Genomic DNA, 15,473 nt, shown 5'->3' on the forward strand with positions numbered 1-15,473 from the left:
CAGCCACTACTGTGAGATGGCAGAAGTCTAACATCTGGAGAACCACATATTCCTCATCGCTCCTAAATATCTATTAGCTATACAACCCTATGTAATTGGATAGGTAGAAATTCAACAAATTTCTTAAAATCCAAAAGGTGACATTGCATACCATGTCTTTTCAAATATTTCATAGGCAAACCAGTTTGGAGTAAACTGGGTATTGGCGATATTCAGATGACTTTATATATTCTGTTAATATTTGTTCCTGCCTTCCTTTAAAATCTTCAAGCAAATCCTAATTTTCTCCCCTCTTTGGGGAGATATTTTTTAGGGCCTAGGGACAAGAGACAACACACTGATTCGAATCATGGTGTCGCGTAGTGAAATTGATATGTTGGACATCCGAGAGATATTCCGAACTAAATATGAGAAGTCTCTACATCACATGATCGAGGTAATGCCCAAGAGACTATGCTGTTATGAAAGAGGCAGAAAATGTTCCAGCTGCCACTACCACTTTCTCTTTCTACTTTGTAGGGGTGGGCAAAGTACACATCCGCACTCTGTAGCCTCCACTCTAGTTCCCTGTGCAGCCCTCACCTAAAAATATCCTTAAAGCATCTCTTGTGCCCTCTAGTGGCATTAAAGTCCATAGACATTACATCCCTGATCTGTTTAGTCCTATGTGGGGACCTTTTAAACAATAACATGGAGCCCCCTGTGGCGCAATGGATTAAACTGCTGAGCTACTGAACTTGCTGACTGAAAGGTCGGTGGTTCGAATCCAGGGAGCGGGGTGAGCTCCTGCTGTTAGCCCCAGCTTCTGCCAACCTAGCATTTTGAAAACATACAAATATGAGTAGATCAATAGGTTCTAATCTGGTGGGAAGGTAACAGCGCTCTATGCAGTCATGCCGGCCACATGACCTTGGAGGTGTCTATGGACAATGTTGGCTCTTTGACTTAGAAATGGGGATGAGCACCAACCCCCAGTGTTGGACATGACTAGACAATGTCAGGGGGAAACCTTTACCTTTACTCTTTAAACAATAAACCAGAAATGACTTTGTTGTTGTGCGCCTTCAAGTTGCTACTGATTTCTGCTATTCTACAGTGAACCTAGCATTGGGTTTTCTGGTGCTGAGAGTGTGTGCCTTGCCCAAGGTTACCCAGTGAGTTTCCATGGTCGAGTGGAGAATCGAACCAGGTCTCCAGAATCCAATGCACTCTCTCTCTTTCTCTCTCTCTTCCATCTTGCCTTGTAGTTGATGCCAATCATGGAGCTTACATAACCTTATGAGAGCTTGTTTACTACAAGTTAAACTTTCTTTTTTAGAAAGCCCAAATCATCTTTAGTTAGAGAGCAACACAGCTTTTCAACTAGGAAATTTGACTTGCTTTTAGATTTGGAAAACACTTTGCGTTTTGGAGAATGTTATAGATTCCAGTGTCCATCAAGGCCAGCCTAAATTGGCAAGCATTAGGGATGATGTGGGTTATGGTTCAAATTACCTTGAGAGATCCAGGATGGGGAATGCTAGTCTGTACCTTTATGGGTTGGGCATTATCCTTTCTTGTGAGCAGCATATGCATTCTGCTGGCAACAGTGACCTCTGGACACTGACATTTCCTTTACTTGGGAATGGGAAATATGTCAGACAGTTTAAACAACTGTAACTATGAACATTTCATCTGAAAATTTTCCCTGGTGGCCAATCTGTAACAGCTGGTGATTACATTTGAACATTCCCCCCGTTTTGTCATTTCTTTTCTTTCTTTGCAGAGTGACACATCTGGTGATTACAAAAAAGCACTGCTAAAGCTGTGTGGAGGAGATGATGAGTAAGCTGTCATTCTAGTTTAAAACTGCATGGTGTCTTTTTTTTTTGTTACTTCCCACAAAGTTTTCAGTAGCTATTAAGGGTGGCATGAAGTCCCCTGGTTCTTACAACATTGTAATACCTTGAAAATTCACAATTTCTTACCACAATTTGCCTGCAGTGCCTTGGGAGCTAAGTCATCACTTGAGAGTACAGCTGATTGAATGCAAAGAACCTCATCATCTGTTTTTGAAAATATGCTGAATGTACTAGTTGTGTTCCAGAGGACCCTATATAAATTTCATTTCCATTCTTTGTTTCTGGAAGATTTGGGGGGGGAGGTGCTTTTTTAGTCATTTTCATAACTTTTCTCTCTGACAATTCCCAAAGGTAGTATGTTTAAATTGGGAAATGAGATCATTTTTATCCCATTATTTGTCATGCAAGAGAGCTCCACAGGTCCCACTTTTAGTGTAGGTAATTTTGGATGAACCTGTATCTGGGACATCCAGCTTCATCTTCTTTGGGTCATTCCCTTATCCTGTAAGGTCAGTGATTTGAAGACTGAGGAGCAGAATACACATTTTATCTGAGCTTGAAATTTACTGGCTGGGACACCCTGGGAATTATAGCCCAAAAGAAATAATTTGTCCAAGCTGTAATTTTATCATGCAAACTAATTCAGTAGGCCTTCTCATGAAGTATGCTCATGGACACAAAGAATGCAATACTGCCAAGCATTCAAAACTAGAAAAAAAAAATTGAGGAGCACAATTCTGCCAACCAATTTGGAAAATCTTGTGGTCAGCAGAGAGATAATGCTTATACTTTTGTGTGATAAGAGGCTGTATGCCTGACACCTGTGTCTCGAAACTGAACTGGCTTGCCTTTTAGCTATCTACATTTTCATGCCAGGTTATAGCAAATGATAATGCAAGGCCTAAAAATTCCTAAAATGTGAAGCACCATACAAAAATATGCACATATACGTACTCTCTGAAGCAGGCTTGTGATGTTAGATTTATTGGGAATGGAGAGTGGCAAGAATGGCTCTGTTTGCCTTAGACCAGACCAGATTTGAGTCGTCATACGTAGGATGGATGCTGTGTCTACACAGAGTTCCTCACCCTTGTGTCCTCCTCTCCCTCCCCTCCCCTCCCATTTCAGTGCCGCAGGTGAGTTCTTCCCCGAAGCAGCGCAGGTGGCCTATCAGATGTGGGAACTTAGTGCAGTGGCCAAAGTAGAGGTCAGAACCCGATTCTCCCTTCCCGGTCTTTGCCTTGTTGGCTTGAACCCACAACTGCTTCACCCTGCGTGCTGCTGACTCTTTCCTGCCAGGCCTCCTGCCTTTCTTTTCTGTTCAAATGAGTTGCCAATGCTCTGACTAAACACCTTTGAAACATGCTTTTTTAACACGTTGGCTTCATAGTAATTTACAAGGTTTTCCTTTCTTTCTCTGGTCTTGCTTTTGCTTATGAACTAACCTGATTACTGATTACTTTCCCATTCATATTACCCTGTCGTAATCCTTAGTAATGAGATGGAAAAACAGACCATTAAGGGTGCCTTGATTTAAATGCCAATGTGCAAGTGCAGGATTAGTTTCAGCTTGCAGAAGCAGCATCACATGAAACCACATGTGATTTTGCAGAAGTGTGCCTTATGGATCCAAATGTCATTTAATGGAAGTGCATAAGAGAAAACATGCCGGCAGTAGCTTATTTTATATTTTTCATTTCTCAAAGTAGAAGTGTATAACATGCCTTCTACTGCTTACACCAGAGAGACTTAATATCAGTTAAAATAATACAAAAAATAAAATCACACAATTATTTTATTCTGTAAAAACAGATAATTTAGAAGACCCAGATATAAGTAAAGCCCTTTGCTTGTGAAATATACAGTTGTCTGTCCACATTTTCAGGCTTCAGAATTTTCAGGTTTGATTATTCATGGATTATTATATTATTAATTTTTTTTCTGCCTCTACTATTGCCCTATACATAAACAAAATAATATGTCCTTTGTAGGCATTTCTACTTATGGTGGAACTTCCACCATAGAATTATGCTGGAGGACCTAGGAATATCTAGGTTAAACAAAATGAGTGGGCTTATATTTGCATTTTTTCCTCTTTCCAAGGAACTTTTTCATCTAATTCCTGCAAAAGTTGAGGGCCAACTGTATTCAGGATACTGAACATCCACTAAATATTTTCAAAGGATAAATTCACACATGAATTCACTTCTTGTGATAACTGCAACTATCAGTTACCCGGGGAGAGCAATGATGAGCTCCCTCTGTCAGCTCCAGCTCCCCTTGCGGGGACATGAGAGAATTATTAATATAGGTATAGTAAGTACAATATAGAAATATATAATGCTAATATTGTGCTATGCTAATAGAATATATTGTATGTTCATATAATTTGTAAGCCGCTCTGAGTCCCCTTCGGGGTGAGAAGGGCGGGATATAGTAGTAAATAATAAATATCACTTGGTGATCTGAACAAGCAAATCTGCTCTGATCTCAGGTTGCCCTACAATATGGCGCAAACTGAGAAGTGATATTGAGGCAGAGCCGATACGAATTCACTCTAGCTTTTGTGCATATCAACCTATAGGAGAGCATGTTGTTAAGTCATAGATATTTTAAGCACAGGACAGAATTAATGTTCTGAATATAGTGGAAGATATCTTTGAGGATCTGACATGTCACAGAAACACAAGGACAGCTTCCTCCGGTCTGATTGTGGGAGATGCATGAGGTTTTACTTTATCTGACTGTTCTCTCTTTTTGTTTTTGTTCACACTTTCCTCCCTTTCAAATGCATTAGTGAATTAACAGGTGACTTTTTGGTATAATTTGAACACTTTTTCTTTGCCTGGTTCATCCCCAACAAAAGAAAAAATATTGTCAGTATAGTGGATCCAGGGCACACTGGTTCAGAGTGCTGGTACACTTTGATTTACAGGGACAGTGGCACTTTCTCTTTTGAGTTAGGTAATAATATTCACAGTGGCTGAAGCAAATATGGGCTCTTCCCAGCCAACAGAGTTTTAGTTTGAGCTTCCTTGTGATGTTGAGATAATTTGGTCTTGAATGAGCAATTAAGATCCCTTGACAAAAGATCTGATCTTTGGAGAGAGAAGAGCTGCTAGAACTGCTTTGTTGATGCCAAATAAAGCAGCTACTTGCATTTTGAAATCCTTCTTCAGGGCTGCCATGTTGAATACCTGTACTCCAAAATGTACCACTGCACCACTGTAACTTCCCAGCTTGCTCTATCTTTAACAGCCGCTTTCCCTCTAATATGCACATATCTTACACACACTTCCTTCTATGTTCCATGTCTAATTTTAAATGGACTCTCTTATATTTGTCTAGATAAAAGGAACCATCCATCCAGCTGCTGATTTCAACGCCGATGGTGATGCAAAGGTGTTGAGGAAAGCAATGAAGGGATTCGGTATGTTAGGCCTTTGGCAAAGTTTATAACCATTCATTTTTGTTCCTGGTGATGATGTTTTAATATACAGTAGAGTCTCACTTATCCAACATTCGCTTATCTAACGTTCTGGATTATCCAACGCATATTTGTAGTCAATGTTTTCAATACATTGTGATATTTGTAAATACAGTAATTACTACATAGCATTACTGCTTTTTGAACTACTTTTTCTGTCAAATTTGTTGTATAACATGATGTTTGGGTGCTTAATTTGTAAAATCATAACCTAATTTGATGTTTAATAGGTTTTTTCTTGATCCCTCCTTATTATCCAACATATTCACTTATCCAACATTCTGCCAGCCTGTTTATGTTGGATAAGTGAGACTCTACTGTATTTTAGAATATGTATGTAATACCTCCTCACCTTCTATGGCCTTGGTTCTCCTTCCTATGGTTTTCTAAGCACATGCTAGGAATGGCCTAGAACTTTCACTGGCAACTTTTCTGTATTTTGTTGTTGCTGTGTGTCTTCAAGCCATTTCGAACTTAAAGCAACCCTAAGGTGAAAGTATTGTGGTTTTTTCTTGGCAAGATTTGCTCAGAGAGGGGGTTTGTCTTTGCCTGCCTTTGAGTCTGAGAGACTGTAACTTAACCCAAGGTTGGCCAGTAGGTTTCCACAGCCAAGTGGGGATTCGAACCCTGCTCTTATAGTCCAACACTCAAACTTCTATATCACATTGGCTTATCAAAACCCTAGATGAGGTTGTATTATGAGCCCCAGATTTCTCAGCTAGTATGTCCCCATCATCACGAAGACAAAAAAGGAGGTTTTCCAATCTTTGGAAGCAGTGTCACGACCCAGGCTGCAGAGCACCAATAACCATACACAGAGGCCAGAATCTAACTAATATCTTTATTAAGGAAATATATAAGGTTAATAAAAGCAAGTGTAGGAAATAGTTCAGGAGTAGACCTTTCAGGAAAGGTCAAAATTAGTCCAAAGAAACAATGTCCAATATGAAATATTAAGGTCCAAAGTTGTAATCCAATAACCGAAACACTCACTTCGCCAAGCGAAGTGAGGGGAGATGACAAGGTCCTTTAGTCCATGAAACTTGAGCAAGGCTAGGTAATAACTTGATACTTGGAACACAAGGCTTGAACAAGGCAACAAGAAACGAGGAGCAAAACCAAGATCCGTGGAATTTACTTGGCAAGGTCCGGGAAGCAAGGCAAGATCCGTGGAAGTAAACAAGGCTGGGAACGAAGGCTTGGAAACAGGAACAAGGCTTGGAAACAGGAACGAGGCTTGGAAACGGAGTAGCTGTCCACACACGCTACTCCAGTAGCTGACGAATTGACTCCGCAAGATTCCAAAAGGGGCAAGGAACCTAAATAGGGCCTCGTTTCCCACCAGAGAACACTTCTCTGGGGAAACCAGAAACGAAAGTCAATCTCTGTGTCCAGATGTATGACTCCCTAAAATTTCTCATGGGAGCAGGCTTAATCATCAGAATGCTTTGCTGCGATTCTCAGGCTTCGGCGATTAGCCTGCTGAACTCCTTTTTGTTGTAGATAATAATTACGGCGAGAAAATGGGGGAGATTTTGACTCAGGGCTTGTTTGGCAGATTTCTGGAATACAAACCTCCTGCAGGTGCAAGGGCTCTAATTCAGGCTGGGAAAGTTTCCTTTCTGACTGAAATGGTGGAAAACCCAAGTTTTCCTCTTCATCTGTCACAACAGCACTAGGAACGGGACTACATGGCCCATGAGTCATCACAAGCAGCTTGTGTGGTCTATTATGTATCTCACCTTGGGAAAGACTCAGTTTCTTGCTTTCGTTCCCATAAAGTAAGGATTTGATTTTGTTTTGCAGCATTTCTCATATCTAGACAAATATTCAATGGAGTTTTGTTCCATTTGAGTCATGTGTTCTATTCAGTACTGTTGACACCTGATGAAATCTAGTCATAAAGGACTACCTGTTTGAAGCAGTTCTCCCTCCTTATGCTTACAGACCATAAGTGCAGAACTGAAGAAGGGAGTTATATCAAGAAAAACTGCATTTGCCTCACACAGCAGTTAATTCAACAAGTTAATTAAAGGGGAATACCTTGTTATGTACACTTTGGATTCTATACTTCATTTTATTGCTTATGGCCCGCAAGTAGGATAAAGTACAGATGTGATTTGTTTAGATGTGAAAAATCAATAACTCCTCTATCAGAGGTGAGGTGACTATTTCAGCTCACTAATAACATCTGTAGAGTAACATGAATCCCATAAAGAGTGAAACAGTACCAAGTTAAAGCATTGATATATTCAATAATTATTCTGCCTAGAAGATGGCATCATTCGAGGGACATCCGCATGCGTGTTTTGGGCACTGCAGGGGCTGAGACTCCCTTCTTCCCCATGCAGTTTCCAATGTCGTCCTCTCTCCCCCCACCCTGCAACTTATTGACGACCCTCTCATGCTCCCCTCATCATCATCCCCTGCTTTGTGTGAGTAGGAAGGATCACATAAATATCTCTCCATATCCATATGTAAAATGATGACATTAACACTAAAATCTGCTGGGATCCTCCAGATGTCTCAGCGCTGTTATCGTCATTTCACTTCTGGCTGTGCAGACATGATATGAATGCTGATGTGATCCTGCCTCTGTGTCTCATAAAGTAGGGAATGGCCACATGGGAGCAGGGTGGTTCAGAGACTGTTTAGTAAGTCAGGAATGGAAAAGTGGGTTATATGTGGCTCAGCTTCGCCTAGCAGAGATGAATATACTCTGCTTTGCCAATCCATGCAGAATTGCAACTGTGGAGTACTTTTAAAGACCCCAGAGTGGCACAATTATTGAAAGTGGTTGCTTAAAAGATGCAAATTAGTTTATCCTTAGACTGGTTTACTGTACATGCAAAAGGGAACACTGAGGGTACTTCCAGAAAAGAGTTTTATTATGCAATCACTCTGTCTCAAAGATAGATTTTTCCAAGGAGCTCATATTGATGTCATCTTCCGCTTGTAAAATGGCAAAATCTTGTGATTTTGCCATGGGTGCTCCTGCCTTGAAAAAACAAAAATGATATGTAAAAGAAGAAACGATGGAGTTGGTACGCATTATATTTTAATCTGGAAGACCAAATTGAATGACTTTTCTAGGCTAAAAATGTTCTAATTTTATGACTATAAATGCTTATACTTGTAAGAGAAGGTGGCAAGCCTTGGAATTACAGCTAGATTTTTTCAAAAACAATTGTGAGTTTAGTTTAAAATGAGAAGGAACTGCATTTTGGGGTAGGTACTACATGGCTATTACTCACAACCTGTTATACCTACTTCTCCATTGCAATTGGGCAACATAATAGAAGGGGAAAAGTCCCCATTAGCACTGGTTGGGCCACATTAAGCAACAGAGGATATGACAGTGGGAACCACATTAGAGAAGGTACACCCCCCCCCCCCACACACACACACACACAGACTTCAATGACTGAGGGGCTGTATGGAAGTCTCATCATGCCTATCCCTGTTGTAACAAAAATGAAAGCATGTTCAGTTATTTCAGTGGACTTAAACTTGCCTAACTCTGCACTAGATTTCAACCGTTAGTACAAATTTCTACTATTATCTCTGCTATTATTCCTACAAAGTATATTACATTGTGGACAGTCCCCCCTATTCCCCCATTTCACAAATTGCCAGTTCATGTCGACATATGCCACCCCTGCTGCCTGTATGCCCCATTTAAGTTGCTGTGATCTAGTTACTGTTCTCCCTGACAAAATTACTCCAGGTTGGAATTTCTTTTGTTACAACCCTTGCCAACTTGGCTTTGACATGTTAACTTTTTGAGTTAGAAGCTGCTGATGTGTTTTTATAAATGACATTTGTTGCAACTTTGTCCAAAATAATATCTTTAAGAAAGGAAAAAGTTACAGTAGCATTCTGCCATCTTCACCTCCACTAAATGGGCTCCAAGACCAAAAACAGGAAAACAATATTGATATTAGAGTATGCAAACACCCAGAATCTCCAAGCCAGCATGTTTGTGTGTGTGTGTGTGTGGTTTTTTTTTGAGATGGTGCACTAGTGAGAGAAATATCATTTGAATTTTGTGGTAACGGCTTGCCTGATGGCTATATGGACCTTCCGGGGGCTATGTAAATCTCCAGCACAAGGTAGCTAGTTTCAAGCAATGCCTTAGCGGAGTGGGCAGATCAAAAGACAACCTGGCAAGATGGCACTACCTGGAGGAATCTTCCACCTTGTGTGACTGTGGAGCTGAACAAACAATTCCTCATATGTATGCTTGCCCACAAAGCCCTGCCTCATGCACGGAGGAGGAGTTGTTTAAAGCTACAGACAATGCGATTGCTGTTGCCCGCTTTTGGTCCAAAACTATTTAGCTGTTTGTGATTCCTTTATTTTATCACTTTTAAACTTATTTATTATACAATGCTTTTGACACGAAATAAATAAATTGTGTTGGTGCTGCCAAGCAGAAACCTCTTCTGCAGTGTGTTGATTTTTACTCATCTGCCAAGTTCTTTATCTCAGTCTAAAAAGAAATTTTTTAAGTTTACCAGGGTTACTTGGCTACATAAAAATTCTGCAGTCTGAGATGACCAATATGCCATATTCCAGGACTGGATTCATATGAAAAGAAACTTGAGATTCATTGGTTTATAGTGAGACAAGAAAAAAAACCTGGAGAACATGTGTGTTTTTACCACTGTTTCTTTTCTGAATGATTGAACTCAACAGTGCATAAATAGGACATCTCAGTGTGTGCTTATTGGAATAGTTTGCCTTCCACTGATGACATGATATTAGTGTGTGGTTCCCCAGGAAGATGTGGGAGTCATGAGCCAAGATTAATCTATTGTCTAAAACTAGAAAAATTATGGTTTCTTTGTGTTGGATTTTAGGTACTGATGAAGATGCTATCATTGAAGTTGTCACACAGCGGAGTAATACCCAGAGGCAAGAAATCATCCAGGCATACAAGTCTCATTTTGGACGGGTAATGGCTGTTATCTGTTTCTATGCATGGTGCTCCTTTCACCAACCTTCCTCCCCGCCACTATATTTACATCTTCTGACTTGCTTGTTTTTTAAAAGACAAAATCCAAACACTGTTTTTCTGTTGGCAGCCTTCATAAAGGAAGAGAGTAGATAAACAAAGCAGTATGGTGTTTTTGATCACATCTGTTCAACATGGTATAGTGGCTAGCTTCTTTCATGTGTGAATGTTGTAAAAAGCAAACAAAATGTGCAGGAGAACAGGGTATCAAGTATCACAACTCTGGGAGAAGTAATATATTTATGCTTTTTAGTTGAAACACTCACACACAACTTGATGGGTGAGATAATAAAGAAGGAAAGGGGTCTTCTCTCTTCTTTCCCTGTGTGTGTGTGTGTGTGTATCAGGGCCATAGCCAGAAAAAATGGAGGGGGGGGGTTGAAACTTTTTTTTAGCGAATTATGAAGAGTAGTTCCATAGCGCAAAATAATTTAAAAATCAGGCACCATTGATAAACTTCAGTGGACACTCAAGACAGATAAACTTCAGTGGACACTCGTGAGGATTTGGTTAACCAGGTAAAATTCATAAGTAAACCAGGTTTTTTTAAACCCTGAAAAATTTCAAGGGAGGGGGTTGAACTCCTATACCCCCCTCTTGGCTACAGCCCTGGTATGTATGTGTGTGTGTGTGTGTAACTAGTCAATTCCCCCCTCCCCGCAAGCCATACTGATTATACCTTTTTTAAAAATAAAGAAATAATCTGCACACAGCTCTAATGCTCTAATAATCAAGTTATTCCCAAGTAATAGCTCATTCGGGCTCTTCTACACTCCATATAATCCACATTATCTGCTTTGAACTGGATTATATGAGTTTACACTGCCATATAATCCAGTTCGAAGCAGATAATCTGGATTTTATATGGCAGTGTAGAAGGGACCTCAGTGAAGTGTCTCCCATATCTTGCAAGGTGTTTATTTAAGTTGAGTCCTTCTAAGAGAAGAAAAGTATGAGAAGCATAAACTATATATACTTTTTCGTACCTGGACCTAGTGCATTGTATTTCTGATCCATCTTTGAGCACTGCTTTTTTTTGTGTGTTTTTGTAAAGCTCATACTTTTTTAAAAAAAATATCTGGATCTAAACATTGTACATAAATGCTTTGCCAAACAGTAGTTATTGGCTCTCTGAAAATATGTTACTGTCTCTGCTGATGGAGAACCCATAACTAGAGATGATCTGGAGACTAGAGAATATGTTTTTTCTCAGACTTATTTGATCCCTTCCTGCTTTGACTGTGAATAAGCAGATGGCATAAACTCAAAATACTCACCACCTACTATTTAAGAACATAGAAAAATGCTTTTTATGAAATTGGTTCATCGTAGCTCAGTATTTGATCAGCTGACTTGTACAGTTCTTTTGAGTCTCAAATTTATAATGTTATAAATTGCTAATTGTATACATCTTGTGGTTTATTATTGTATTTTTAGTGTAATGGAACTGTTTTCTGATTTTATCTGCTGTACATTCTGGGAGAAAGGTGGACTAGAAATAAATTAAATAAATAAATAATAAATTTGTTTTTCTTCACTTTTTTCCATGATAGGATCTGATGGCAGACCTGAAGTCAGAGTTATCAGGGGCCTTGGCAAAAGTTATCCTTGGACTGATGATGACTCCAGCGCAATATGATGCAAAGCAGCTGAAGAAAGCCATGGAGGTATAATAGATTGTTTCATAAATTGAGAGAACACAAGGTAGTTCCCTTTCTCTTTTTCTTTTAGGGCAGTGTTTCTCAACCTGTGAGTCCCCAGAGGTTTTGGCCTTCAACTCCCAGAAATCCTAACAGCTGTTAAACTGGTTGTGATTTCTGGGAATTGTAGGCCAAAACATCTGGGGAACCCGCAGCTAGAGAAGCACTGTCTTAGGCTATTTTCAGTGAAGTCACATAGCAAAATGAGTACGCTTTTTCCCAAATGAGTCTGCATGAATTTCTTTTGACATAAGTGAAATATCACTTTACCATGTAAACCCACTTGGTGGTCTTGAGTAAATAAGTCTCAAAGGAAGGTAATGCCAAACTTCCTCTGAATAAATCTTGCTCTAAGATAAGTTTGCCATAAGTCAGAGTTCACTTGAAAGCACATAACCACCACAACAAGTGGTTATTACTATTTGAAAGGCAGTCCCTTATAGCCTTCTGGATGTAGAATTACTTAACAGGTATACTGAGGTCTTGCTGCCCCCCTCCCCCCTCCCATATGAAGGGGGAGAGTATCTCCTTCCTCAAGCAAGGGGTTGGGGTGAACTAGATCAGGCATGGGCAAACTGCGGCCCTCCAGGTGTTTTGGACTTTAACTCCCACAATTCCTAGGAATTCTGGTAGTTGAAGTCCAAAACACCTGAAGTTTGCTCATGCCTGAACTAGATGGCCATTAAGGCTCCCTCCCATCTCTATTTTTACTTCCTGCCTTGAGTGCTTATAGGGATAATGTGGCTAGAGTGCAAGCTGAAATTGCCCAAATATATACAGCTGGAGCATTGATTCCCTTCTCCGCCACCAAAAAAAAGACTGTCTGAGAGGGAGCCAGGCTCACAGTGTGTCATGATTTCTGTTATGTCCCAGGAATGACTGCTGCAAAACAATAGCTCTTCAAAGCAACATGTAACAATAGACTGACACAAGGACTTGCAAAGTCAAAGGCTGGATTGAGGAAGAAATTCTGAACTTTTCCGTTTGGTACTTTCCCTTACACATTCCCATGGAAAGTGTTTGCTGTAAAACTAGCTCCAGATACTGAGATCTGTGAGGAGAAAGAATGGTGAGAAAGCCACCTATTCTGATTTTCCCTCAGAGATCCTGAGTCCGAGAAAGGAGGAGGAAGGTGGTAGTTTCTCTTCCGAGCAGCATAGCTAACTCAGAAGATCCCCTGTTACAGGCTTTGCTGTATGGTTGGATTTTTTTTTTTTTTTACTATTGAAGGGGTGTTCTGGAAGATGACTTTGTTGTAGGCGTTGATATCATTCATTGAACCAGTGCATTGTTTTTTAGAAGTGGAGACTTTTGGCATACTCAGACATTTCTTGACCAACCAGTCAAATATCCTTTTGTCCTTTCAGGGTGCTGGAACAGATGAAGCTGTGCTCATTGAAATCTTGGCCACTCGGAACAACCAGGAGATCCAAGCCATTAATGAAGCTTATAAAGAAGGTGAAATGCTCCTGAATTCACCTTTTTAAAGAGAGAGATGGAGGCATGAAATTCAGATGGTTGTTTACAGTTACTCCATGAAAGCCTCAGATATTAAAACTGGGACTTTTTTCTTTTTCTAGAGAAAATTGAATGATTACCAGTTTTTAATATGTAACAACAACAATAATATTCATTTCTTACCTGCCTCTCCCCATGGATTGAGGTGGGAACAAGAGAAAAGATTGGGTTTGTCCACAAGTTGCACATGAAATATAGGCCTTGGCATTTCAAACTATTGTGGTGTGTTGATATATCAATTTCCAAAGAAACAGTCATTCAGTCCTCGAAAACTTGTGTCCTGATGAAATGGTTTGGTGTGACATGTTTCTTTTTTGGTGACTAAATTATCTTTGAGCATCATTATTTTGGCAAAGTGATAATGGGTGCAGTGAACCTAGATAGAACAAATACAAAGGATTGTTCACACAGGAGGCAAGACTAAGACCAGTACTTTGCGTTATTCCCCTCTTTTTTTTTCTCTTGCTCTTTTTTCTCCAGCCTATCATAAAACTTTAGAGGATGCCATCAGTTCTGATACATCAGGACATTTCAAAAGGATCCTTGTTTCTCTGGCTCTGGTAAGAACTCTTCTGCTCTTTCAGTGTACTCTTAACTCATAAACATCTCTGTAATAAGATAGGATAAAATCAACATCCCTTCTTATGGTAAAACTCCCCCTTTTTATCAGAACCTAGTGCTGGTTAATGTCACAATTCTGAGGACAGAGCAGTCTGCTAGTAGGACAGCTCTGCTGGCATTGTTGGAAGAATAGCCCCAAAAGAGAGCAGAGCAAGGGTTGGACATGGAAAACCTAACTCGTGCTTTATCAAACGTCCTCCAATCTAAGGACACAGTCACCATGCTGGAACAGGATTAAGCCAGGAAGAAGATGATCCTGAGTGAATTTCCAACACCCTTATATGAGATAAATTTGGATTCACTACAACCACAAAGGACTTTGGCTATCTTCACTAGTTAGGATTATGTTTTTTCTCCTTCAAATTTATCTCAATTGCCATAGTTAAAAGATATGATTTTATCTTGATCTTTCTAGGGTTCATGGTACTGATGTCAGGCTAATAGCCACTATCATATAATGATACATTTCCTGTTCTTCTCAGCCACATAAAAAGTGAAGACATAAATAGCACTGCTGTGTGTAGTACTAGCCCTATTAAGCAAGTAGACAACTTGACTGGCCAACTATAGTAGTTGCACAGGAATACAAAATAGGATTTTGAAACCAATCTTGCTATTTTGTTTACATCTCTGTCTTTCTCCTATGTCTGCCCTTCTCTGTGTATTCCTATCTCTGGAAGTTTATTTTTTTATATCTGTCAGTATTTCTGAAGGCTTTGTTCTTTCACACATTTTAGGATTTTAAATTGGGCTTTAATTGGGTCATCTCCTTCCATATCCCACCTTTTAAGCTGTAAATATTTTAAATGATATTTTTTATTGTTTCTTTGTTTCTGTAAACCAGTGGTTCTCAGCCTGTGGTTTCCCAGATGTTTTAGCCTTCAACTCCCAGAAATCCTAACAGCTGGTAAACTGGCTGAGATTTCTGGGAGTTGTAGGCCAAAACACCTTGGGACCCACAGGTTGAGAACCACTGCTGTAAACCCTACAACTTGCATTAGGCACGGTCTTAAGGAATTATTAAAAATGTCCTGTAACAAGCATTGGCAACATGCGTAGGAATATGCTAATGTACACTGGTGCATGAATGCGATTGTGCGATACTCATATGGCTGGTTGATGTCCTTAACATTTTAATGCAAGTAGAGCCCAATTCAACACCCAGTAAAAACATGGTTCTTTATCAATACTTTGGGGGCTACAGTTCTTGGCTTCTCTAGCCTCTGATACAAAGGACACAATATGCCCTACTTTACATTGTTTTTAAACCATTTAAATTGTTTTAAAAT

At 39.8% G+C, this 15,473-nt stretch overlaps 1 protein-coding gene across 5 annotated transcripts in view; it reads left to right on the top strand.

Moving 5' to 3' along the window:
• Positions 1-15,473, top strand: part of anxa6 (annexin A6) — a 66,563-nt gene that overhangs the window by 38,045 nt on the left and 13,045 nt on the right. For all 5 annotated transcript variants that reach the window (XM_016991489.2, XM_003217443.4, XM_008104808.3 and 2 more), the window contains 8 exons: positions 314-436; positions 1,766-1,824; positions 2,970-3,048; positions 5,190-5,271; positions 10,191-10,285; positions 11,899-12,012; positions 13,413-13,503; positions 14,044-14,123. In XM_016991489.2, the coding sequence (XP_016846978.1) occupies positions 314-436; positions 1,766-1,824; positions 2,970-3,048; positions 5,190-5,271; positions 10,191-10,285; positions 11,899-12,012; positions 13,413-13,503; positions 14,044-14,123 (723 nt within the window). The remainder of the gene's footprint in view (positions 1-313; positions 437-1,765; positions 1,825-2,969; positions 3,049-5,189; positions 5,272-10,190; positions 10,286-11,898; positions 12,013-13,412; positions 13,504-14,043; positions 14,124-15,473) is intronic.

This window comes from Anolis carolinensis, chromosome 2, assembly GCF_035594765.1.
Source record: "Anolis carolinensis isolate JA03-04 chromosome 2, rAnoCar3.1.pri, whole genome shotgun sequence".
In the NCBI taxonomy this organism is placed as follows: domain Eukaryota; kingdom Metazoa; phylum Chordata; class Lepidosauria; order Squamata; family Dactyloidae; genus Anolis; species Anolis carolinensis.